The sequence below is a fragment of the Bos taurus genome, chromosome X (genome assembly GCF_002263795.3).
Source record: "Bos taurus isolate L1 Dominette 01449 registration number 42190680 breed Hereford chromosome X, ARS-UCD2.0, whole genome shotgun sequence".
NCBI lineage: Eukaryota > Metazoa > Chordata > Mammalia > Artiodactyla > Bovidae > Bos > Bos taurus.
In genome coordinates, this window is record NC_037357.1 from 134841913 (window position 1) to 134865736 (window position 23824).

The 23824-nt window shown below is 47.4% G+C and overlaps 1 protein-coding gene across 21 annotated transcripts in view; it reads right to left on the reverse strand.

The window, feature by feature from the left end:
* LOC101902122 (uncharacterized) overlaps positions 1 to 23824 on the reverse strand; it is a 493329-nt gene that overhangs the window by 431004 nt on the left and 38501 nt on the right. For 14 of the 21 annotated variants that reach the window (XR_009493626.1, XR_009493624.1, XR_009493623.1 and 11 more), the window contains exon 3: positions 8735 to 8821. The exons of 2 other annotated variants lie outside the window; for them this stretch is intronic. Coding sequence is in view for 5 of the 19 variants with exons in the window: in XM_059883922.1 (XP_059739905.1) it covers positions 8769 to 8821 (53 nt within the window). In the remaining 14 variants the exon portion in view is untranslated. 5 more of the 21 variants (XR_009493621.1, XR_009493622.1, XM_059883918.1 and 2 more) reach the window with 5 other exon arrangements.

Sequence of the window (23824 nt, forward strand, 5' to 3'; positions counted from 1 at the left end):
TGCCAGCCAAGATCCCACATGCTGCAGATCACCTAAGGCATGGTGCCACAGCTACTGAGCCTGTGCTCTAGAATGCGCTCCCTGGTAAGAGAAGCTACCGCAGTGAGAATCCCACACACGGCCACTAGAGTGACCACGACTCACCGAAACTAGAGGGAAAAAAAAGCCCACATGGCACTGAAGATCCAGGGCAGCCAAAAATGAGAAAATCAAACAAAATAATAAATCTTTGAAAAAATAGCTTTTAAAAAGGTTCCGTAGCTAAATTTTAAACAATTTAATCTCAATATTATTAACCAAAATAAAGAGGTATTTCTCATCTATCAAACTCAAGAAGCATGAATAAAAGTGAATGACCAGGGAGTGAGAGAGACCATGCAAACAAGCCCATACGTATTCTACAGTCAGGACTTTAGTCAGGCTTTCATTAGTATGTTCTTTAGTTGAAACTGGTAAAATACATAAAAAATAACTACTTGGCTGGAGAGGGATAGGAAGATTAATGATCCAGAACTATCTTATTTAGAGAGAAAGAACTGTGCAATAAATGTTATCAGGACAACTGGATAGCTATCTCAGTAAAATAAAAGATTCAGAGGTTTACAGCACATCAAACACTAACTTGAATACTGAACGCCTTGGACAATTTAATTAAAAATATAAAATGTCAAGAAGAAAGCACAGATGGGTGTCTGATGTCTTCATAGTGAAGGATTTTTCATCTTCCAACTAGTGGAGGAAAAGATTCATTTCCTATTCCAATGATACATAGTAATTGTAAATATATGTATTTGTGTGTGTGTGTTTACTCGCTCAGTTGTGTCCAACTCTTTGTGACCCCATGGACTGTAGCCCACCAGGCTCCTCTGTCAATGGGATTCTCCAGGCCAGAATACTGGGGTGGGTGGCCTTTCCCTTCTCCAGGGGATTTTCCCAACCCAAGGATTGAACCCAGGTCTCCCACACTGCAGGTGGATTCTCTCCCAGCTGAGCCACCAGGGAAGTCCACATATATGTATAATTATATATAAATCTGGCCAAATCCTTTGGCCACCTGAATGGAACTGCCAACTCACTGGAAAAGACCGTGATGCTGGGAAAGATTGAGGGCAGAAGGAGAAGGGGACGACAGAGGATGAGATGGTTGGATGGCATCACTGACTCGATGCACGTGAATTTCAGCAAACTCCGGGAGTTGGTGATGGACAGGGAGGCCTGGTGTGCTGCAGTCCATGGGGTTGCAGAGAGTCAGACAGGACTGAGCGACTGAACAATAACAACCATGTTAATCAGGTCAGAAGATTTTACAAACTTATAAAGGTTTCTTTATTTCTTTATTCCCTTCGAGAATCAGCACATCTAGCAACATTACCTGTCATATTTCTTACAAATCTGAATTCCACTCTTTTAAACATTTGAGCCAACTGTCTGCCCCTATATCCGTGTTTACATATTTTTACTCGAAACAACATGTGAACTCCTCCTAAGTAGCGAGTGTCTTAGTCATCTGGTTCTACACTATAGGACACAGCTTTGTAAATAATAGGTGATTTTTATTTAGGTTTAGAAAAAAAAAAACAAAAAACGCTGTATCATATAAGTCCACTACATATAAACCTTCGAGCTGCAATCTTTGAAAGATGGGAACATGCGTTCGAGTGTCCAGTTACATCAGTTAGTTTACACGTCTGGCGGACATTGTCACAGGCATGTACCCTCTACGTCTGGTTGTGCTTTACTATACGGTTCTATATCGTCATTGTCGTTGCTGTTCAGTCGCTCGGTCATGTCAGACTCTCTGTGACCCCACGGACTGCAGCACGCCAGGCCTCCCTGTCCATCACCAACTCCCAGAGTTTACTCAAACTCATGTCCATCGAGTCGGTGATGCCATTCAACCATCTTATCCTCCGTCAACCCCTTCTCCTCCCACCTTCCATCTTCCCCAGCATCAGGATCTTTAACAATGAGTCAGCTCTTCGCATCAGATGGCCAAGTGTTGGAGCTTCAGCTTCAGCATCAGTCCTTCCAGTGAATATTCAGGACTGATCTCCTTGAGGCAGTACTGTAGAGAGGCCAGTAATACGGAATCTTTATTCCAAGCCCAGGATGTCTGGAAGTGCGTGTAAAACCAGTGGTGATGGAGCTGGTAGTACTGTACTATGCTTTTTCACGGTGCTGTGCTGTAAGATTAAAAACTTTTTAATTTGTTTTCTGTGTTTGTTTTTTATGTTTTCAATATTTGTGTGAAAAGTAGGGCTTCCCTGGTGGCTCAGACGGTAAAGAATCTGCCTGCAACAGATTGTCATTGTTGCCGCTGTTCAGTCGCTCAGCTGTGTCCGACTCTTTGTGACCCCATGGACTGCAGCACTCCAGGCCTCCCAGTCCATCACCAACTCCCGGAGGTCTCCTGGGTTTGATCCCTGGGTCGAGAAGATCCGCTGGAGAAGAGAATGGCAACCCACTCCAGTCTTCTTGCCTGGAGAATCCCACGGATAGGGGAGTCTGGGGGGCTACAGTCCATGGGGCCACAAAGAGTCAGACACGATTGAGTGACTAACATTTTGACTTTCATTACAAACTTATTCCAGTGCAGTACTATATAGCCGATTATGTTAGGTGGGTACCTAGGCTAACTTTGCTGCAGTTAAAAACCAGAACTGGACTTATGGACTTGTTGCTCCCAGGTCCTGTGTCCTTCTTTTCTCAGGATCACCCTTCCTCTGTACCATAAACATTTCATCACATTTTCTTGAACTCTCCTGAAATAAAATTCACACCCCAGTTCAATGCCTGGGTCGGGAAGATCCGCTGGAGAAGGGATAGGCTACCCACTCCACTATTCTTGGGCTTCCCTGGTGGCTCCGCTGATAAAGAATCCACCTGCAATGCAGGAGACCTGGGTTCCATCCCTGGGTTGGGAAGATCCCCTGGAGAAAGGAAAGGCTACCCACTCCAGTGTTCTGGCCTGGAGAATTCCATGGACTGTAGAGTCCATGAGGTCACAAAGAGTTGGACACGATGCGGCAAGTTTCACTTTCACAGATATTATTATCAGTTTTATAGGAAACAATGGCCATTGCAATATAAAGCATAAAGCAAGATACTATAATTTGTTATGATTCTGTTTTTAAACATGTAAATATTTGGGCACAGTGACACCAGAATGCAGAATGAGGTTGCATGCTTGTTCCTATTTCTAAAGAACAACTTAGATATAGGAGGTGTAAGATACTGTTCAAATGAATAATGATACTTTTGAAAAAAATTGATATTCTGAAATCAGATGAGTCTGGTGCATCGTTATAAATCTACCATAAATACATGATATCAGGAGCAGCTGATACACGAGTTGTCTACTCACAACTCAAGATAACAAGGGGCATTGTCAAAAATGAAGAGATTTTTCTCAAGCACTGCACAAGGACGCCCAGGGATAGTTTTGGCAAAAGAAAGTAAAATATTTCTTTGAACCACCTGCAGGGCTGCGTGCCTGCAATCCTCACTACATAGCAGAACCACAAACAGCAAGCCTTGGGTATCTACATACCATAAAGTCAGCTGTGGGCTTTGGAGAGTCATATACAAGTGGACCCTGTGGGTCATTCAGAAGTCGTATGCGCCTGAGGCCCTTGTCTATGGAGCATCTCAGTGGCTGTGGAATTCCCCCAAGGACCGTGGCAACTAAACCATGACGTACTGTGTGCTACGTCACTTCAGTCATGTCCCACTCTTTGCGACCCCGTGGACTGTGGACCACCAGGCCCCTCTGTCCATGGGGACTCTCCAGGCAAGAATACTGGAGTGGGTTGCCATGCCCTTCTCCAAAGCATGACCCCTACCCTCCAAATTTCACCCCCACCTTGGGAAGCAGTGGTCTCCCACAGGAAAACCCAAGATTCTCTTTCCACCCATTTCTAGCCTCTCTGAGCATCACCTTTGAGCACTACTTCAGAATGCTGCTACTTTTCCTGATCTTTCTGTTTATCTGTACCTTTCTGAAACACAATCTGTTCACATTCTTCACTTTTCCGCCCCTGTCTTTAATCCTTCATCCACCCCTGTGTCTACCTTTGTATGGATATTTAATAACATTTGCCAAGGGACTGTTTTTAGTAACACACATAGGTACATTTCCTCAGCAAGAAATAGATGATTTTTTTAAGACTTTATTTTTTTCACGTAGACCATTTTTTAAAGACTTTATTGAATCTGTTACAATATCATCTCTGTTTTCCGTTTCAGTTTTTTGGCCGTGACGAATGTAGGATCTCAGGTCCTGACCAGGGATCAAATCCACATCCTCGGCATCGGAGGGCAAAAGTTTAACCACTGCCCCTCCAGGGAAGTCCCTATAGGTTGTATTTTTATTATGCAAGTTAATAGGAATTAACTCCGGGAGATGCCGAAGGACAGGGAGGCCTGGCATGCTGCAGTCCATGGGGTCGAAAAGAGTCGGACACGAGTGAGCGACTGAATGACAAAACAAATTTAGTGGGAAATGTTTTGCGAGAATTCAGGGAAATTCAGCCAAAGAAAACTTAGATATAAACTGTTACACCGATCTATTTCCCTTATTTAATGTGAAATGGCGTTAAACAAAGATACGTGTTTCAAATCTTAAGTGTGACAATACACAAGTGAATACTTCTATATGTCAGGATGGCCAGAACACTCAATCATCACATTACAGAAGTTAAACGCAATTGAAAGCATTGGCATTTCGTGTTCTCCTTGCAGAAGGCACTCAGCACCTCCAATGAATGAACGTGTTCTCATTCATCCGAGAAGCAGGCTGCTGCTGTTATGACTGGCCTGGGGGTGTCAGTTCTGGGGGGAATGGAAATTTGATAATAAGCTCTGATGGTATCGATGCTGTACTGGGTAGCTCGAAGCCTGGGTTTCAAAAGCTCCTATTCAGGGGCAGTCGTGGCCACGGATAACATTTCAGGGCGGAAGGAACTCATGTGTGTCCCCATTGATGTGGTGTTGACAAGACTTCTCAGCTTCTCCGGACCCTCGAATGAGCCCTCACAGAAGGCTTGGAATGAAGGCAAATGCCTCTAGCATTTAAACTTTATTAGGAATGCTTATCTGCAAGATGACAGATGCCGCCTGGGGCTCTCGTAGCCCAAACTGTTGCTCTACCGCGAGCTTTGGAGACAGCAATTTCAACTTAATTCAGTTCATTTCAGTGTACATTTACTGAGCACTTTCCATGCGCAAAGTTTCCAGAAATGCACAAAAAGACATAAAAGGATGGTGCCCGTTGTTCCTTATGAGGTGGTACTTGGTTATTAACCATCAAAGAATTTTCCCTCGTCGGGATCAAAGAAATAAGAGTCCTTTCCAGCATGAGCTGGTCACTGTCGTTCAGTGGCTCCGTTGTGTCCCGACTCCCTGCAACCCCATGGACAGCAGCACGCCAGGCTTCCCTGTCCTTCACTGTCTCCCAGAGCTTGCTCAAACTCATGTCCGTCGACTCGGTGATGCCATCCAACCAGCTCATCCTCAGTCGTTCCCTTCTCCTCCTGCCCTCAATCTTTCCCAGCATTAGGGTCTTTTCTAATGAGTTGGCTCACCTCAGCTCACCAAGTCTTGACTGATAGCATCCGCTGAATCACCATTTCTTTTCTTTACACAAGACATCCCATGGGATCCCACGATTAAACTTATTTGAGGAACTTCCCTGGCAATCCAGTGGCTAACACCCCAAGCTCCCAATGCAGGTGGCCTGGGTTCGATCCCTGGTCAGGGAACTAGACCCCATGTGTTGCAACTAAATACCCTGCACGCTACAGCAAAGACCTCGCACGGCCAAGTAAATAAATAAATGTGAAAAACAAACTGATCGTGTTCTCGTCAGGACTGAAAACTGGCCATTGTCGTCTGCTTCTTTTAGGATGAGGTCCCTGGCCACTGCAGTCACTGACCCTCCATGCCCCCCTGAAAGGAGTTCAGGGTGGAGGTGAGGAATTGAGCCATCTGTGCTCTGGAAAGACTAGCAGACCAGGTCTGCAGATAGTTAGATATTTTCAGGAAACGATTTTTTTTTTTTTTAAACATGTTGGGGACTGGGCCGGGCTACCTATTTTTTTTTTTTTTAACTTTTGTCCTGTTAAGTATTTGTTTCTATTAATATTTTTAAAAATGCATTTATTTTTAATTGATTGATGACTGCTTTACAATATTGGTCTGATTTCAGTCATACATCAACATGAATTAATCAGAGATGTAGGTATGTCCCCTCCCTCTTGAATCTCCCTCCCACCTCCCGCCCATTCCTACAGATTATTACAGAGAATTAGTGCAGAAGGAAAGGGCAACCCACTCCAGTATTCCTGCCTGGAGAATCTCAGGGACAGAGGAGCCTGGAGGGCTACAGTCCATGGGGTTGCAAAGAGTCAGACACGACTGAAGCAACTTAGGACGCACAGAGATTTAGAATTCTAATTTGAATTAGAATTATCACAGAGCCCCACTTTGACTCCTGAGTCAGAGAGCAAATTCCCATTGGCTATCTATTTACATATCTTAGTGCGTATGCATCCATGCTATTCTATTTATCTCACGCTCTCCCTCTTTAGGAAGGGGCAACCCACTCCAGTATTCTTGCCTGGAGAATCCCATGGACAGAGGAGCCTGTAGGGCTACAGTCCACGGGATCACAAAGAGTCGGACACGACTGAGTGACTAACAGTTTCCCTTAACCCCTCTCTTTATCCGTAACTCTGTTTCTATGCGTCTCCACTGCCGCTTGGCGAACAGATTTCTCAGTGGCTACCTAGTTTCTATAATGAAGCTTTGTTTCTAGTATTTATTGATTTATTTCTTTTGGCCGTGTGGCATATGGGACCTTAGTTTCCAACCAGGAATGAATGCATGTCCCCTGCTGCGGAAGTGCAGAGTCTTAGCCCCTGTACTACCAGGGACCTCCCTGGGAAAAGGCTTAACATGCCCAGTTTCTTGCATCATCTCATATCTAGCAAGGCCCTAAAATCCCTGATGGAGTTAGCAGCTCCTTGCGACTACCAGCAACCCTCTGTGACCAGTGACCACCTTCTGCCAAACGTGTGTGCTTCATTGCACAGATCCCCCTTCACTACAATCACGTTCTGCCAAGATACACCGTGACCTCCGCCTGCCCTCTCGGGAGCAGCTCCTCAGAGCCACCTGAGAGGCTGTATCCCAGGCCACAGTCCTCACTGTGCCTCCAATAAAACTTAACTCAACTCTCTCGTTGTGCATTTTTTTTTTCTAGTTGACGCATATATTCTCCTTCATTCATAAATCCAGTTTAGCGGAAAGTTATATTCAATCCACCCAAAGCCAGCCTCATACCCTTATCTACCGAGTTTCCATTATCACCTCTGACACCTGAGGAAAGAACCCTGAACATCAGGAATCTTAGAACAAAGTGAAATTCCTTGTCCCCGTGAAGCTGCTCCTGTTGCTAAGGAATCTTAGAACAAAGTGAAATTCTTTGTCCCCGTGAAGCTGCTTCTGTTGCTAATTTCCATTACTCTCGTATCTGCCCGTGGTTTTTCTCCTGTTTTCATCTTCAGGGCTCTTGTGTTTTCTTTTTTTTTTTAATTCTTAAGTCTCTACCACGTTGTCATCTTCCTGTAGCCATCAGATTGGCCTTTTCTCACTTTCTTGCGTGTTTCTTTGATTTGTGAACCATTTTAACACGAGCCTAACCCCGAAGATTTCTTCACGAGGGTACTAGAGGTACATGTGACAAATAACTTGAAAAGCATTTCCCATTTTTTTTCCCCTCTACTGAGCAAACAATTGAGTAAGAGCAACCTTCAAAGCCAAGTAAATGTTTCCAAAATAAATGCTCGCTTTGCCAGAAAATATTTGTGAAGGTATTTCAATAGCTGTAATAAAGCAAATACTTGCATAATGGGTGAACAACACATCAGAAATATTTTCACATTCCTTTCGTGAGCACCTGTGGTTACTCAAGCTTCATTTCTGACCTGTCCAAGGACTCAAGAGATATGATGGGAAAGTATTTATTCATTCCTCCCTACCGCACACGGTGAACGCAGTAAAAAATATTTCGTCTGCCAAGAGGATTTTTGTAGGGAACACACACCCATTTCAAATTATGTGCCGTTCCTTGCAGTTCAGTCCTCCCAGTGGCAAGCTGACAGAAGAGGACTGAAAAAGAAGTAAAACTTGGCACCACTGAAAAGCAATTACAGCAGGTCTCGATTTGATGGTGAAGCGCCCTGGGGAAACACATTCCCACCGAAGTTCTCATCCGGAATGGGCGCTGAGCTTCCTCGGCGGTCACCACCAGCACAGAGGCAGTCTGGTGAACGCAGGATCAGAGAATGCATCCTTCCGTGTGACGAGAAATTCTATCAAAGTCTACTCGGGGAAACCGGGACTGGCCTAACTGACGTGAAAAAGGTGGATTTGTTGTCTAAATGCTGATGAAATTTAGCAAAAAATAAACGTCATCCCCATAACACCTCTCTCTATATATAGATATAGATATATTATGGGGTAAAAACGTATCTGCAGAAATACTTAAAATTGTAATGTGTTAATATATGTTGATACTTTAACATATTTTAATTTTAATGCTGCTGACCTCGCTATGGCTCAGTGCGTAGGGAATCTGCCTACAATACAGGAAGTGCAGGCAGACATGAGTTCAATCCCTGGATCAGGAAGATTCCCTGGAGGAGGGCATGGCAACCCACTCCAGTGTTCTTACCTGGAGAATCCCACGGACGGAGGAGCCTGGTGGGCTACAGTCCACGGGGTCGCAGAGAGGCAGACATAAGTGAGCGGCTGAGGACACCTTGAGAACACACATTAACTTTAATATATATACATTTTAATATTTTATATATTGATATTATAGTTGAATATATTGATATTATATTGCAAAGATACATCTCTAGAAATACTTAAAATTTAACCTTATCTGGTCTACTTTCTTCTTGAAACTTATTCTTAAAAGTCCGTGCACTTAATAATGGAAATGCTGAAAATTCTACTTGAATAAAAGTTTGAATTATAAGTCTATAACCCCACCCATAGTTCCTAAATTTCAAAGTTTAGAAATTACATAACAATTCTATGATCTGCTTCAGGAGTTCTCAAGAAGAGGCAAGTTTGTTTGTCCAGCTTCTGTTACCCAGAAAGGGACAGTTGCAGCATTTGGAGCTATTTCTGGTTGTCAGAACTGGGAGAAACCTCTGGATCCAGTGGGCAGGGGCCATGGAAGCTGCTAAATGGCCTGTAATTCACAGACCGGACCCACTATAGACACACAGCCAAAGAAATAAGAGACGCAGATCATAGTGAACAAACACATGGATACCAAGGTGGGGAGGGATGGTGATAGGCTGAAATGGGAGATGGGACTGACAGATACATGCTATTGATACTATGTTTAAAATAGATCCCTGGTCCAGGAAGATCCCCTGCAGTAGGAAATGGCAACTCCCTTCAGAATTCCCACCTGGGAAATCCATGGACCGAGGAGCCCGGTGGGCTACAGTCCATGGGGCTGCAGACTCAGACACACACATGTAAAATGGGTGACTGATGAGAACCCACCGTACAGCTCAGGGACCTCTACTCAGTGCCCTGGGGTGGCCTCAATGGGAAGGAAATCCAAAAAAAAAGAGCGGATATATGTGTACATATAGCTGATTCACTCTGCTGGACACAGCAACTAACACAGCATTGGAAAGCAACTGAAATCCAATAAAAAGTAAATTAAAAAAAAAACACAATTATCGAGCCTAAATGATCATAATGCTAAAGGCGAGAAACCGCGGTTTACTTTCAGCATCTATCCTTTCTCGATAAATATAACCTAAGACATGAGAAAATATACTCTTTAAATTTAATATTATGTATTCTGAGGGTCTGTCCAGAAACACAAGTAAACTAGACATGGAATAGGAAATAGTCTTCTGGAAAGTAAAATTCCTTAAATCCCCGTTTCCAAATTATGATTTCCTATTTTCCTAAAGGAGCACTTAGGAAGTTCTTACTCCAAAAACGCCTCAGCTTGATGAATTTTCCAGAAAAAAAAAGATTCAAACCTTAAGTGAAACTAAATCAGAAACATTCAACTTTTGTTCGGTTTTTTAATAAGCCACATGGACAAGATTAAAGGTGATGTGTGCATAACAAGAGTAAGCACTCGTTCTGCCTTCTAGATGTTAGGGTACTTGTCAAAGGAAGGAACTGATGTTTCTCATGTCCAAAACTCTGATAGTGTGATTTCATGACAGACTCTAATCCTAGTTGCCGGCTGAGCTAGCATCAAGGAAAGAGCTCCCCTTCTTTAAAATTAAAGTGTTAAAATTGAGGACCACCTTAGCTCAGTTGGTAAAGAATCCACCTGTAATGCAGGAGACCCTGCTTCGATTCCTGGGTCGGGAAGATCCGCTGGAGGAGGGATACGCTATCCATTCCAGCATTCTTGGGATTCCCTGGTGGCTCAGCTAGTAAAGAATCCGCCTGCAATGCGTGAGACCTGGGTTTGATCACTGGGTGGGGAAGATCCCCTGGAGGAGGGAAAGGCTACCCACTCCAGTGTTCTGGCCTGGAGAATCCCATGGACTGTATGCAGAGTCAGACATGACTGACCAACTTTCACTTCACTTTAGTCAAATCGTCAGCAGCTACGGGAATGCTCAAAACACTATGGTCTACAACTAAATACAATGACAAGAACAGAGCGTTATTTCTGTGCTGCCCTTCTGGCGAAGACGGGCAGCCCACACAGGTTCACGAGGAAATACCAGGGAAACTGAGGGGCGTTCCACGCAACGACTGGCTTGTAAACTTCTACTGTGCCAAGATTAGGAATGTCAAAGCGGGCTTCCCTGGTGGTCCAGTGGTTGGCAGTCTGCCTTGGAATGCAGGGGACACTGGTTCGATCCCTGGTCTGGGAAGATGCCACATGCCTCGGGGCTGCTAAGGCCGTGCTGAGCCACAGCTTCTGAGACCCGCACTCTAGGGCCTGAGAAACACAACTACAGAAACCTGCGCTCCGTAACAAGCGAGGCCTCTGCAATCAGAAGCCTGCTCAGCAGAACCAGAGGACAGCCCCTACCTATCCTAGAGGAAGCCCAAGACCCAGCCCCTACCCGCTGTAACGAGAGGAAGCCCAAGACCCAGCCAAAAATAAAAAAGTAAATAAAGTAAAAGAAACAAAAAAGATCTGGCCCTAACAAGGCTCAGGGGATGCTTGTGTTATGTTAAATTGCTCAGTCGTGTCCAACTCTTTACGACCCCATGGACTGCAGCACGCCCAGCTCCTCTCTCCGTGGGATTCTCCAGGCAAGAATACTGGAGTGGGTTGCCATGCCCTCCTCCAGGAGATTTTCCCAACCCAGGGATCGAAACCCAGGTCTCCTTCATTGCAGGCTGATTCTTTTACTGCTGAGCCGCCAGGGAACCGTGAGTTCTATATGTTGAGGCAGGTCTGAAAAAAAAAAAAAAAGAAAAGAGAGAAAAGGAGAGTAAATGGGAAAAAAATGGAAAAAGGAGATAAAAAGAGGGCCTCCGCCCAGTTCTCAGAACCTCAGCGTTCTAACTGTTCTTCCCTCCACTGTGGTCGGGCAGGCCAAGTCAGATCTGCATTTGAATTTCAGCACAGGAGGCTGAAACGACAAGCATTCTTTTTTTCTCTTGAAGTGGAAATCCAAGCCGGTAACAATATTCCCACTTCGGTCTTGCCAAAGGGACAGACTCCAAGGCTTCAGGCGTAGGATTAAGTTCTTCAGTCCTGTGAGGTGCTACAGAGCGAACCACTTGCCAAGACATGGAGTCTTCCATCGGACGGGAGAAAAGCCCTAATGCCTGATACACGACGGGGGCGGGGGGACTGGAGCGACTGCCTGAGAACCACAGGAGCATCAAGGCGCCCTCTCCAGCATCTTGTGCTAGAGACCGGCAGTTTACTGACCTTGAGCATGACTGACTAACACTTTTGACTTGTCAATTTTGTAACAATCATAATAAATGAATCCCAGAAAGCTGAAACAGTATTTTACCATCTGGATGCCTTTTTTAAAAAATATACACTAAAACTAAGAAACCGATATTCTAAGTTCAAACTATATATATGTTTTTTGTTTTTTTTTTTTCAAAGTATAAACGGTTAATCTGAAAAGAGCCTGATGCTGGGAAAGATTGAAGGCGGGAGGAGAAGGGGACGGCAGCTGATGAGGTGGTTGGGTGGCATCACTGACTCAATGGACATGAGTCTGAGTAGACTCCGGGAGTCGGTGATAGACAGGGAGGCCTGGAGTGCTGCAGTCATGGGGTCGCAAAGAGTCGGACACGACTGAGCGACTGAACTGAGACATTTAATAAATGGAGACAAGCAACGTTATAGAAAATCGAAACTCCATCTAACCATCACATTTGTGACAATCATGCTATCCCTATATTTTTTCCCCAGAGAAATTTGCTTTTTACTTTTATTATAAATTTGTTCTTTTGTATTGGGGTATGCACTGGAGAAGGAAATGGCAACCCACTCCAGTGTTCTTGCCTGGAGAATCCCACGGACGGGGGAGCCTGGTGGGCTGATGTCTATGGGGTCGCACAGAGTCGGACACGACTGAAGCAACTTAGCAGCAGCAGCAGCAGGAGCAGCATATAGCCAATTAACAATTTTGTGACTGTTTCAAGGTGAATACAGAGAAGGGACTCATCCATACATATATATATATATGTATCCATTTTTAATAAAGAACTGAGATCAGTTGCTAGTATAATTTCCACAAACAAACATTCCTGTCGCCACAGTAGGGAAAATAACGTTTTTTAATCAAGTTAGGAAGCCTGGTATTAAGCTTACCCGAGGGCAGGGCAAAGGCTAGCGATCCAAGCAGAGATGGGTCTTTTACACTGTAGCACACTGCCCCCTGCAGGTCATTCATTTCAGAGTCAACATTTTCAGCCATCTCCATTCTCTGCGTGACATTTGGTTACTTAGTAAAGTCAGAGATAGGTGCAAAGAGTCCGACACGACTGAGCGACTGACCTGAACTGAACTGAATGTCTGCTGCTGCTGCTGCTAAGTCGATTCAGTCGTGTCTGACTCTGTGCCACCCCATAGACGGCAGCCCACCAGGCTCCCCTCCCCATCCCTGGGATTCTCCAGGCAAGAACACTGGAGTGGGTTGCCATTTCCTTCTCCAATGCATGAAAGTGAAAAGCGAAAGTGAAGTTGCTCAGTTGTGTCCGACCCTCAGCGACCCCATGGACTCTAAGATATTTCATTTTGAAATCACACTATGCTTGGAACATTAATTCGGATTACAAACAATGGGCAGAAATAAACCTTTCGTTTCTTCTCCAGAAGGAAATACTAAACCACATGATAAAAAATTTCCACAGAGGAAAGCTGTTTGCCAACCATGTATAATAGATATAAATCTCCTTTAAAGCAATAAAAAAATACAAACTAAAGTTCACCACTACATGCCACGTCTCTTCATTTCGCAATGATGAAATGAATCCCCAGAAAACAAATTAAAAGACATCATAGTGTGTTCATCATAGTGTATTTCTGCATATTTGGTTTTGCTTTAAAATGTCAGTTTGAGTTGATATATGGCAAAACCAATACAATATTGTAAAGTTAAAAATAAAATAATAAAAAAAGAAAACAATAATAAATAAAAAAAAATTTTAAATGTCAGTTTGAAAAGAAAGTGAAAGTGTTAGTCGCTCAGTCGTATCCCAGTCTTTGCGACCCTGTGGACTGCAGCCCACCAGGCTCCTCTGTCCATGGGAGTCTCTAGGCAAGAACAGTGGAGTGGGTTGCCATTTCCTCCTCCAGGGGATCTTTCCAACCCAGTGATCGCACCCTGGGTTGCAGGCAGATTCTTAACCACCTGAGCCACCAGGATATTGGTTTATCTAATCCCAACATTCTATTTGTGGTACATAAAATAATTCCACAAATCTAGTGTATTCTGAGTAAGCGCACTTCAATTCCAAAAGGGGGGAGGGGATAAGAAATTAAAAACTAAAATGTCAAGATATTAAATGTAAACATAGATATTTTGTCTATCCAATTGACAATTTAAAAAAAATAGATGAGCATCCAAAGACTTCTCCTATCAACACAGGTGGAAGGGAGGGAGAAGACCCAAGATGGGGGTCGATGGAGAGGGCTGAACAGACCAGGCTCTGGCACAGCCCGAGGGAATCAGGGAGGCAACTGGGGAGCAGGGAGCCTTAGAGAGTCGTCCTGTGTCATGCTGGCTGGCAGGGCTGTGTCTCCTCCCACCTCAAGCGCTCTTTAAATGTGGGTCACCCCAGCAGAGACAAAGCCTTGAGCAGAGGGACGACCTGCGGCTGAAGCCACTCCTAACTGACCGAGTCCTTGGGCCTAGAGAAGAAAACAAGGGTCTCAAAGGCCCTTGCTGAGTCATCTCACTTCGGGGAAAACCACATCCAACTTTAATTTCCACCCTGATGTCCCCGCCAGTTGCATCTACCTGGAATTTACCATCCCCTGCCCAGAAACCTCCTACCCCCTGTTCAACGACAAAGGCCATCTCAACTAAAGAGTGCCCAAAACATCCCACTTGACTACCATTTCCCTTATTGCTTCCACAAACCTCCCTTTAAACATGAAGCCTCCCTGATCCCTCTCGCGCTCAGCCTGGTCATTAGATTCACTGTCGCCCCTCCTTGCCTGAATGAAGGTCACCCACCTCCGTTGACATCGTGTCTCCTTCTTTTCTGCCTCAGCCCGAACTATACCATACACTAACCGTGCCCCACGCACGCACCCACCCACGCTGGGCACCTGGAAGGGGCAGCCCAGTCCACCTCTCTTCTCCGTCCCTGTTCAGGGATCCTGTCCGTCTCTTCTAGACCCTGACTTCTGCTCTAGGAGGGGAATTCAGCGCTAAGTCAGGAGGAGAAACCTCGGCTCCCAGCAGCGCATCTCACGTTAGACACCCCCCACCCCGCCACCTGACCCCTGAACCTCAGGGGTCACCTGTGCTGGTCGCTTGGCTTCCCTGATGGAGCCACACACGTCCTCCTTGCCGAGGCCAGAGCGCAGAAGGCGACACTCTGGTGCATGCAGCCTCGAGGCAGCTCTTCCCTGGAGAACGCAGCATCAGCCACCGCTATGAAGTGAAGCCAAAAAACACCAAGTGCTCCGTTTTCAGGGACAACCAGCCTAGAGGGACAGCCTGCTGACCAAACAGCCTTTCAGGATCCTTGCGCAGGAAAAGCCAGACAAGGGGAGAGACTGAAATGCCGAGGATTTTCATTCTGCTGGTAAATTCAAAACATAAAAACGAGAAGAAGGACTTGGGGAGAGTAAAAAAAAAAAAAAAAATCCAGGTGACCCTCTCAGGAAGATGGCTAACCCTGTGGCATCCCAATAAAAAAATTCATGAGGGACTTGTGGGCCAAGTGGATAAAAACCCCCGCTGTAACAACTCTGGGTGAGCCTCCCCACCAGGCAGCTGATCTTGCAAAGACCATCACGAAAGCCTCACTTCTCGCTGCACTTGGTGTCTCCCAAGTCCATTCCTTGGGCTGGTGGGCTTCATCGCCCACGTCATTAAACAAGGACAGTCAGCATGTATGTGTCTCCTTGGACAATTCATTTCCGAGGGTTAGACAAGAGCCCACTCTCGGGGGCCCGAGGGGTGGGGGTTCCCTCTTCCTGCAACAAGACCTTCCCGCCTCGAGTCGGGCTTTCAGGACCCAGGTCATCTTGCTGCAAGGGCAGGGCGAGTTCTGAGTCCCTGTTGGAACTGTTTCCTTGACTTGCTTTTCGTTGCTTTTTGTTGTTATAATCATACATAAACGGCCTGCCTCAGAGCACCCTGCCCCTCTGCCTGGACCTTAAACTAAAGCAAGCACGTTTGTTCAGAGCCCTGTCCACCTGGGGACAGCAGGAAGGAAGGAATTAACACACTCTCCTGCCCCGAGGCTTGCCATTGTAGGACACATTTGCAAGATCAATGGCCTTTTTCCTTGGTTTCCTCACCTACCCCTTTCTTTTCATCCACGAAAGAACCTGGCACTCAGAACCCCGATAAGATGGTTACTCTGAGACACTACCCTGCCATCTCTTTGGTCAGTCTGCTCTCTGAGTAAAGCTGTATTCCTCGCCTCAACACCTCGTCTCTGATTCACCGAGAAAGTAAGCTTGGACCTGGTAACCGTCTCCTCAGACACACGGTCCCACATTCAATCTCTGACCCCGTCTACCACATCCTGATTCCCTGCTGCTGCTGCTGCTAAGTCGCTTCAGTCGTGTCCGACTCTGTGCGACCCCACAAAGGAAATCAGCCCTGAATATTCAGTGGAAGGACTGATGCTGAAGCTGCAATACTTTGGCCACCTGATGTGAAGACCTGATACACTGGAAAAGACCCTGATGCTGGGAAAGATTGAAGGCGGGAGGAGAAGGGGACGACAGAGGATGAGATGGTTGGATGGCATCACTGACTCAATGGACCTGCGTTTGGGTGAACTCTGGGAGTTGGTCATGGACAGGGAGGCCTGGCGTGCTGCAGTCCATGGGGTCACAAAGAGTCAGACACGACTGAGGGACTGAATGAGAGCCATACCCTGAAGGACAGCAGCCCATCTTCCCAGCCTCATGGTCCTTAATTCTCAGTCATTAATTTATCTTCTTCTCTGGCACCGATGTATCGTCCGGCTTCCATCTGATGCGGGGCCAGGCTTTAGCTTCTTATTCCCGAGTGTGTCTATTCTTAGATTCTGGCCCTGACACTGCGTTCCATTTTCGCTCATAGAAACGGGGCCACGGCACAAAGACGCGCAATTCCACAGCAGCCAGCAGCAGGGGGCGCACTCTGTAAAGGATTATCTATGTGAACTTTTGGTGCCGTTTTTTTCAGAACACAGCCCAGTAGCATCTTTCCCGAATAAAAACATCTCCAAGTCCATCACAGGCTTCCCAGGGGCCACTAGTAGTGAAGAACCTGCCTGCCAATGCAGGAGACGTAAGAGACCCGGGTTCGATCCCTAGGTGGGGAAGATCCCCTGGAGGAGATCCCCTGGAGGAGGGCATGGCAACCCACTCCAGTATCCTTGCCTGGAGACTCCCATGGACACAGGAGCCTCCTGGGCTACAGTCTCTGGGGTTACAGAAAGTCAGACACGTGCTCACACACTAAGTCCATCAGAGGCTCAGAGACGCTCTGTAGTATTGAGGGTTGGTCTTGGAGAGAAAGAAAGGAACGTCACCAGTGATCTCCATCAGGACAAATTGCTATCTAATATTTGACTGCTGGAAATGCTATAAAACTTATAAATCATTCACATGGTTGCGCAAGATAAAGAAATCATTCATATGATAAAGAAACACCACCACATTTAATTACTGTTATCTCCACAGCCATCATAAAAAAAAAAAATCAATAAACAGGCTACTAGTGTGGAAAAAAAAGAGAGAAGCTTTCTGAAGGTCATTCTCTGAGAGCATATTTTTTAAACAGGAAAGACGGGAAACTGCCTCTCTGCTGAGTTTTACAAGTTTTCCATTTCCTCTGCTTTTTCTCTTAGGTGGCTGGTACGGCTTATAAAACCTTCGAGAAATTTGAAATATTGAGGTGTCTTCCCTGAGAAAAATGCAGCCATGCACAGGCACATGTGCTCTGCAGATGCTCACGACCTCCCTAAAGACCATGCACAGATTTGGGAAGATCTCTGTGGGTTTTAGAATTTGGTGGCCAAGGTGAAGTGGAACACGCATTACGACGTCTGGGTTCAAAACCTGGGCGGTGACTACTTACAACCAGGATAGCTTTATGCAAAGCCACACCCTCAGGGACACTTGGTCAGCTCTAGCATGAATGTAATTATTTTATGGAATTACACTTTACACAGGGTTTATGGGCATCGCATGATGCCACCAAGAAGGGAAATCTCTGCACAGAGCTGGCCTACTTAAAAAAAAAAAAAGACTCAGACTAACAATAATGTCGTTTATATTACACTTCTCACCGTGACTTTCTACAGATTGTGGCCTTTCTCCAACTCTTCTATGCTTCTTGACTCGATGAATCAATTCCCAAAACAGTTATTCCTTTCTCATAAAAACCAGTGAAGTGTTTACCCGAAAGATTTTCCCGCATTACAATTTGGTTTAAAAACTCTAGTAACCATTCACGTTGTATTTAGGCACTTGTGTGCCTAAAAATACAGAAAATTTGATTGCGTAGCCTTGATGGGCCATGTCAGGGCTATGTGTGTGCTAAGTCACTTCTGTCCTGCCTAACTCTTTGCGACCCCATGGACTGTAGCCTGCCAGGCTCCTCTGTCCATGGGATTCTCCTGGCAAGAATACTGGAGTGCGTAGTCATACCATCCCCTCCAGGAAATCTTCCCAACCTAGGGATCGAACCTAGGTCTCCTGCGTTGCAGGCAGATTCTTTACCATCTGAGCCACCGTGGAAACCCATACTCCATTTATAGCTATTAAAAAAGTACTAGCTATATTTCTTGTGCTGGACAGTATCTCCTTGTAGCTCATTATTTTATACACAGTACGCTGTACTTCTTACGCCCCTCCCCTTGTCTTGCTGTGTTTTCGACAGCGGGAACAGCAGGATCGTCCTGCAGAAGGCTGAGGACATCAAGCCTGGGTGTGTTCCAGCACGCCCTCGCCAAATTACCACAATCTCATTCTGAAACCTCTCTAGACTGTCTCTAACCTCAATGCAAGTAAGATGCCTTTGCACGCTTTACTCTGTTGGACTGATGGAAATATGATTAATGAAACAGGATTTGCGGGCGTTTAGAGAACTCTGCAAATCTACAAGCAATAGAAGAGAGAGAGAGTGAGACAGAGACCATGTTAAAAAAAAAACATACACGGTATTAGGGCAAGAGAGAGAGAGAAACAGAGAGGTTTCACATTAACGCCGGGATCTGAGAGCCTCCGGAGTCAGGAGAAAGCACTTGAGCAGTTATTGACTCTTGAGCATTCTCTTGTTTGCCAGACCTCGCTCTGCTGAGACAGGTCATCTACACTCAAGTCCCCGAGCTGCGTTTCATAATTTAAGACAGGACTTGAGAAGCGAGGCTTGGCGTCCGTGACGTCTCAGGCCCTGAAATCAGTCTTCTGATGCACAGAGGAGATTTCTATCACAGGAAGAAAAGTGACCTGCATTGCAGAGAAGGCGTTCCAAGCTCCAGACGTCCGTTTTCAGCTTTGTATCACTGTCACTATGTTCGGGGAAGAGCCCCAAGCGAAGGTGACGGGTAGCAGACCACCCTTTTAATGAAGGTTCTCTGGGGCACCAGGACTTTGAGAGGGTGTGGGAGAGACTGTCCCTGGCGGGGCAAAGAGAAAGATGGGTTAGAGGGTCTGGGATCTTTTTACTCCTGATCTTAAGTTTAAAAAGGCTCGAACATAATAGAAGAGGTTAAGAAGAACCCTGGAAGGAACAGTTTGCCTATTAAATCCTTGCCATGACCAGTTTCACATACTCAATTATCTCACTTTGGTATAATGTGAGTCTATTTGTCACTTCCCCAATGGAGCATCTACATTCTCTATATTTGAAAGGATGTTTGCAAAAAGTCCTTGCATGTAGCCATTTCTCTCTCTGTTTGTGTGTGTGTGTGTGTGTGTGTGTGTGTGTATGCGTCTATCTCTTAATAGAGCTTCTAATCAATGGTTCATAAGCTGCAAGTCCCCAAAGATTCAGGCAAATGTGGTTCAGCCCTTCTCAGTTACAAACAGATGGTTGCCACCAGCTCAGAGCTTTGCTAGCTCGAGAACAGGTTTTGAAAAGTCTAAGTCTGTTACTTACAGGGAAAACTGAAACTGTTAGTTACTCGTCATGCCTGACTCTTTGTGCTCCATGGACCATAGCCCGCCAGGCTCCTCTGTCCATGGGATTTTCCAGGCAAGAGAACTGGAGTGGGGTGCCACTGCCTTCTCCAGGGGATCATCCCAACCCAGGTATCAAACTCTGGTCACCTACATTGCAGGCAGATTCTTTACCATCTGAGCTATCAGGGAAGTCTGCCCAGGAATGATTTCAACATCCGTAACAAGTGGGTTGGTAACTGGGAATGAAAAATTGAACACAAGTTGCTTTTTCCTTGGCTGTGAACAATGAGCAGCAAGCCCAGAATACCGTCTCTAAAAACAGACATTTTATTTAAGAGGCAGCAACATCAACTCCATTTTCTTCCCCCTGAAACATCGCTTCCAGTCAAGGTTTGGGGGAGGAAAATACTAAATACTGTGTATTTAGTGAGTAGGGCCTCCCAGCTGGCTCAGTGGTAAAGAATCCACCGGCCAATGCAGGAGACATGGGTTCGATCCCTGGGTCAGGAAGATCCCCCAGAGGAGGAAACGGCAACCCACTGCAGTGTTCTTGTCTGGGGGAACTCCCATGGGCTAAGGCTCCCGGCGGCCTATAGTCCGTGGGGTTGCAAAAGGGTTGGACACGACTGAGAAACTAAACAGTGACCAGCACCCCAAAACTCAGGGCAGGCGAGCAGTGAGTGTGGCCTGTCCGCTACAGCTCCATCCCAGCTAAGAAACAGGAAGCACTGCAGGCGTCCAGGGCAGACACCTGGCAGGCAGCAGTAGAGGTCCGGGAGAGAGAGGGGACTGCTGAGAATAAGAGGTCCCCCACATTTCTGTGTGTTCCCTTGGAAACTGGCTGTAGGCCACCTCCTGAAAGCTCCCCAGAGAGGCCCCAAACCACAGGAAAGCTCCGTGAAGCCACACAAGTGTGAGTCCCTCCGTCCCATGTGACTCGTCACCCCGTGGACTGTAGCCGCCAGGCTCCTCTGTCCAGGGGAGTCTCCAGGCAAGAATGCCAGAGAGGGTTGACATGCCCTCCTCCAGGGGATCTTTCCGACCCAGGGATGGAACTCGGGTCTCCTGCATTGCAGGATGGTTTAATGCACCGGATCTGACAGGGGATCCCTCTCTGAATAAGCTAGGGGAGACCCTTGCATCTTGGCCACAGAGTCATTTCAGATGAGAAAACAGAGCAATTCCTCACGGGGGCTCACCTCTTTGCTCTGCAATTCTTCTTCCCACATGCATGCTGGGGAGTGTGGAAGCTCTGGGTGGGGCTCCCCCCGGCCCTCTGTCTCTCCCCCTCTGGGTGGGGATCCCCCCACCCCTCTGTCTCTCCCCCTCCGGGTGGGGGTCCCCTTGCCCCTCTGTCTCTCCCCCTCCGGGTGGGAGTCCCCCCGCCTCTCTGTCTCTTCCCCTCCGGGTGGGGGTTCCCTCGCCCCTCTCTCTCCCCCTCCGGGTGGGGGTCCCTTCGCCCCTCTGTCTCTCCCTCCGGGTGGGGGTCCCAAGAAGGATCCCCCGCCCCTATGTGTCTCCCCCTCTGGGTGGGGGTCCCCCCACCCCTCTGTCTTTCCCTCCGGGTAGGGGTCCCCTCGCCCCTTTGTCTCTCCCTCTGGGTGGGGGTCCCTGAGGGATCCCCCACCCCTCTGTGTTTCCCCTTCTGGGTGGGAGTCCCCTCGCCCCTGTCTCTCCCTCCAGGTGGGGGTCCCCTCGCCCCTCTGTCTCTCCCCCTCTGGGTGGGGGTCCCTTTGCCCCTCTGTCTCTCCCCCTTTGTCCCTCCGGGTGGGGGTCCCCCCGCCCCTCTGTCTCTCCTCGTCTGGGTGGAGGTTCCCTCGCCCCTCTGTCTCTCCCTCAGGGTGGGGGTCCCATGAGGGATCCCCTCGCCCCTCTGTGTCTGCCCCTCCGGGTGGGGGTCCCATGAGGGATCCCCTCGCCCCTGTCTCCCCCTCTGGGTGGGGGTCCCCCCGCCCCTCTGTCTCTCCCCCTCCGGGTGGGGGTCCCCTCACCCCTCTGTCTCTCCCCCTCCAGGTGGGGGTCCCCCACCCCTGTCTCTCTATCTGGGTGGGGGTCCCCCCGCCCCTCTGTCTCTCCCCCTCATACCTAGAGGTGCACTAGAGATCTTCTGGTGAGTGCAGTCTCCACAAATCCATTGTTCTGGTGACTGACAGCTATTGGAATCCCAATAAAACCGACTGCCATTCTTACCTCCCATCTCTTTAAGATTTTTTTTTTTTTTTGACATGGACCACTTTTAAAGTCTTTCTGAATCTGTTACAATACTGCTTCTGTGTTCTGGTTTGGATTTTTGGCCCCGGGGCATGTGGACTCCTCACTCCTCCCCCACGGATGGAAGCTGCATCTCCCACAGTGGAAGGCGAAGTCTTCACTAGAGGACCAGCCGGGAAGTCCCTCCCCTGCCCCCAGACTCTTCACCCTGCGAGTCACTGCTCGTCCTTAGTCACAGCCCTCAGCATGAATGCATGCCATCCAGGACACGGTGAGCTTGTCACAGCACCCCCTGGCATCTTGCATAAAGTGCTTCTTCAGTCGCTCAATCGTGTCTGACTCTTTGCAACCCCATGAACCTCAGCACGCCAGGCCTCCCTGTCCATCAAAAACTCCCGGAGTTTACTCTAACTCATGTCCATCCAGTCAGTGATGCCATCCAGCCATCTCCTCCGTCATCCCCTTCTCCTCCCGCCTTCAATCTCTCCCAGCATCAGGGTCTTTTCCAATGACCAACTTATTTTCACCAAAATGATGTCGACTGAAAAATGAGTCGCAAACCTGTTGTTTGTTTGGTGGGAATGTCAGGATCTTTTCCAAAGAGTCGGCTCTTCGCATCGGGTGGCCAAAGGATTGGAGCCAAGGATGTTTTCAAGCGGTGTGCTTTGCCGTGTGAGCAACCTGCCTTCACACACTCGCACTGGGGCTTATTGGAGGGAATCCCTTTGCTCTGGGAGCCTCTTCCTACCCCACAGTGGTAGGTGGGTTCCACTCCCTTCCCTTTCTCACTAACAACTCCCAGGCCACCCTAGTCAGTGGTGCCGGGACCCACCCCCCCCCCCACCCCAGCTTTTCCCAACGCACCCCCTTCCCACTGTCCCAGCCTGGACCCCTGGCCTCAGAAGCCTGTTCCGGGACTCCATTTCTGCACACCCCTCACCCTCAGAGGACCCCTGGGGGAATTCCGGGGTGAGAGGACCATAGCAGCTCAGGGACGCCCTTCCCGCCCCGGGGAACCTGGGGAATAAGCTCCCACTCCCCCACCCTGCCCCGCCCCCGGCCCTGAGGAAGCCTCAGGGAGTTTGTCCTCAGGTTCTTATGCAGGCATTTCTGGTTCCCAGCCGTAAAAGGATTACTGTGGGGCTGCAGCAAAGGAACGAAAGAAAGGAGTCCTGCTGCGACCGACAAGGAAGGCAGGGAATGGGAAGAAAGGCTGCGCGTCTCCCGTGCTCCAGTTTCCGTCTTTGTAAACACAGGTTCGATCCCCGGGTCAGGAAGATGCCCTGGAGGAGGGCATGGCAACCCACTCCAGGATTCTTGCCTGGAGACTCCCATGGACAGAGGGGCCTGGCGGGCTACAGTCCGTGGGGTTGAAGGAGGAAACAGACAGAGCTGGACTCCGTCTTAGGCCAGGATTCCAAGATTAGGCTACACGCACGGTCTCCCTCCCAATGGACTCTGAACTTTGCGCCCTGGTGTGTCTATGGAAATGGCATATCAATGGAAAACCAGACCCTCCAATAAAAAAGCCTCAGGACTTGGACTCTCAGTCGCCTAAAAGAATATGCTAATTATCTCTGTAACAGAACAAAGTCATAAATTCCATTATATTTATCAGGATATGACCACAGGCCTATTGATAAATGTCCTCTGTTTAACTAGCTAGGCTTACAACATATGAATCTTGGGATAACTTTGATTGTATCTTTCTTTTCCTTTGTTCAGACTAGTTTCAGGGAATTTGGGGAGGTGGATTTGGGCACGTAC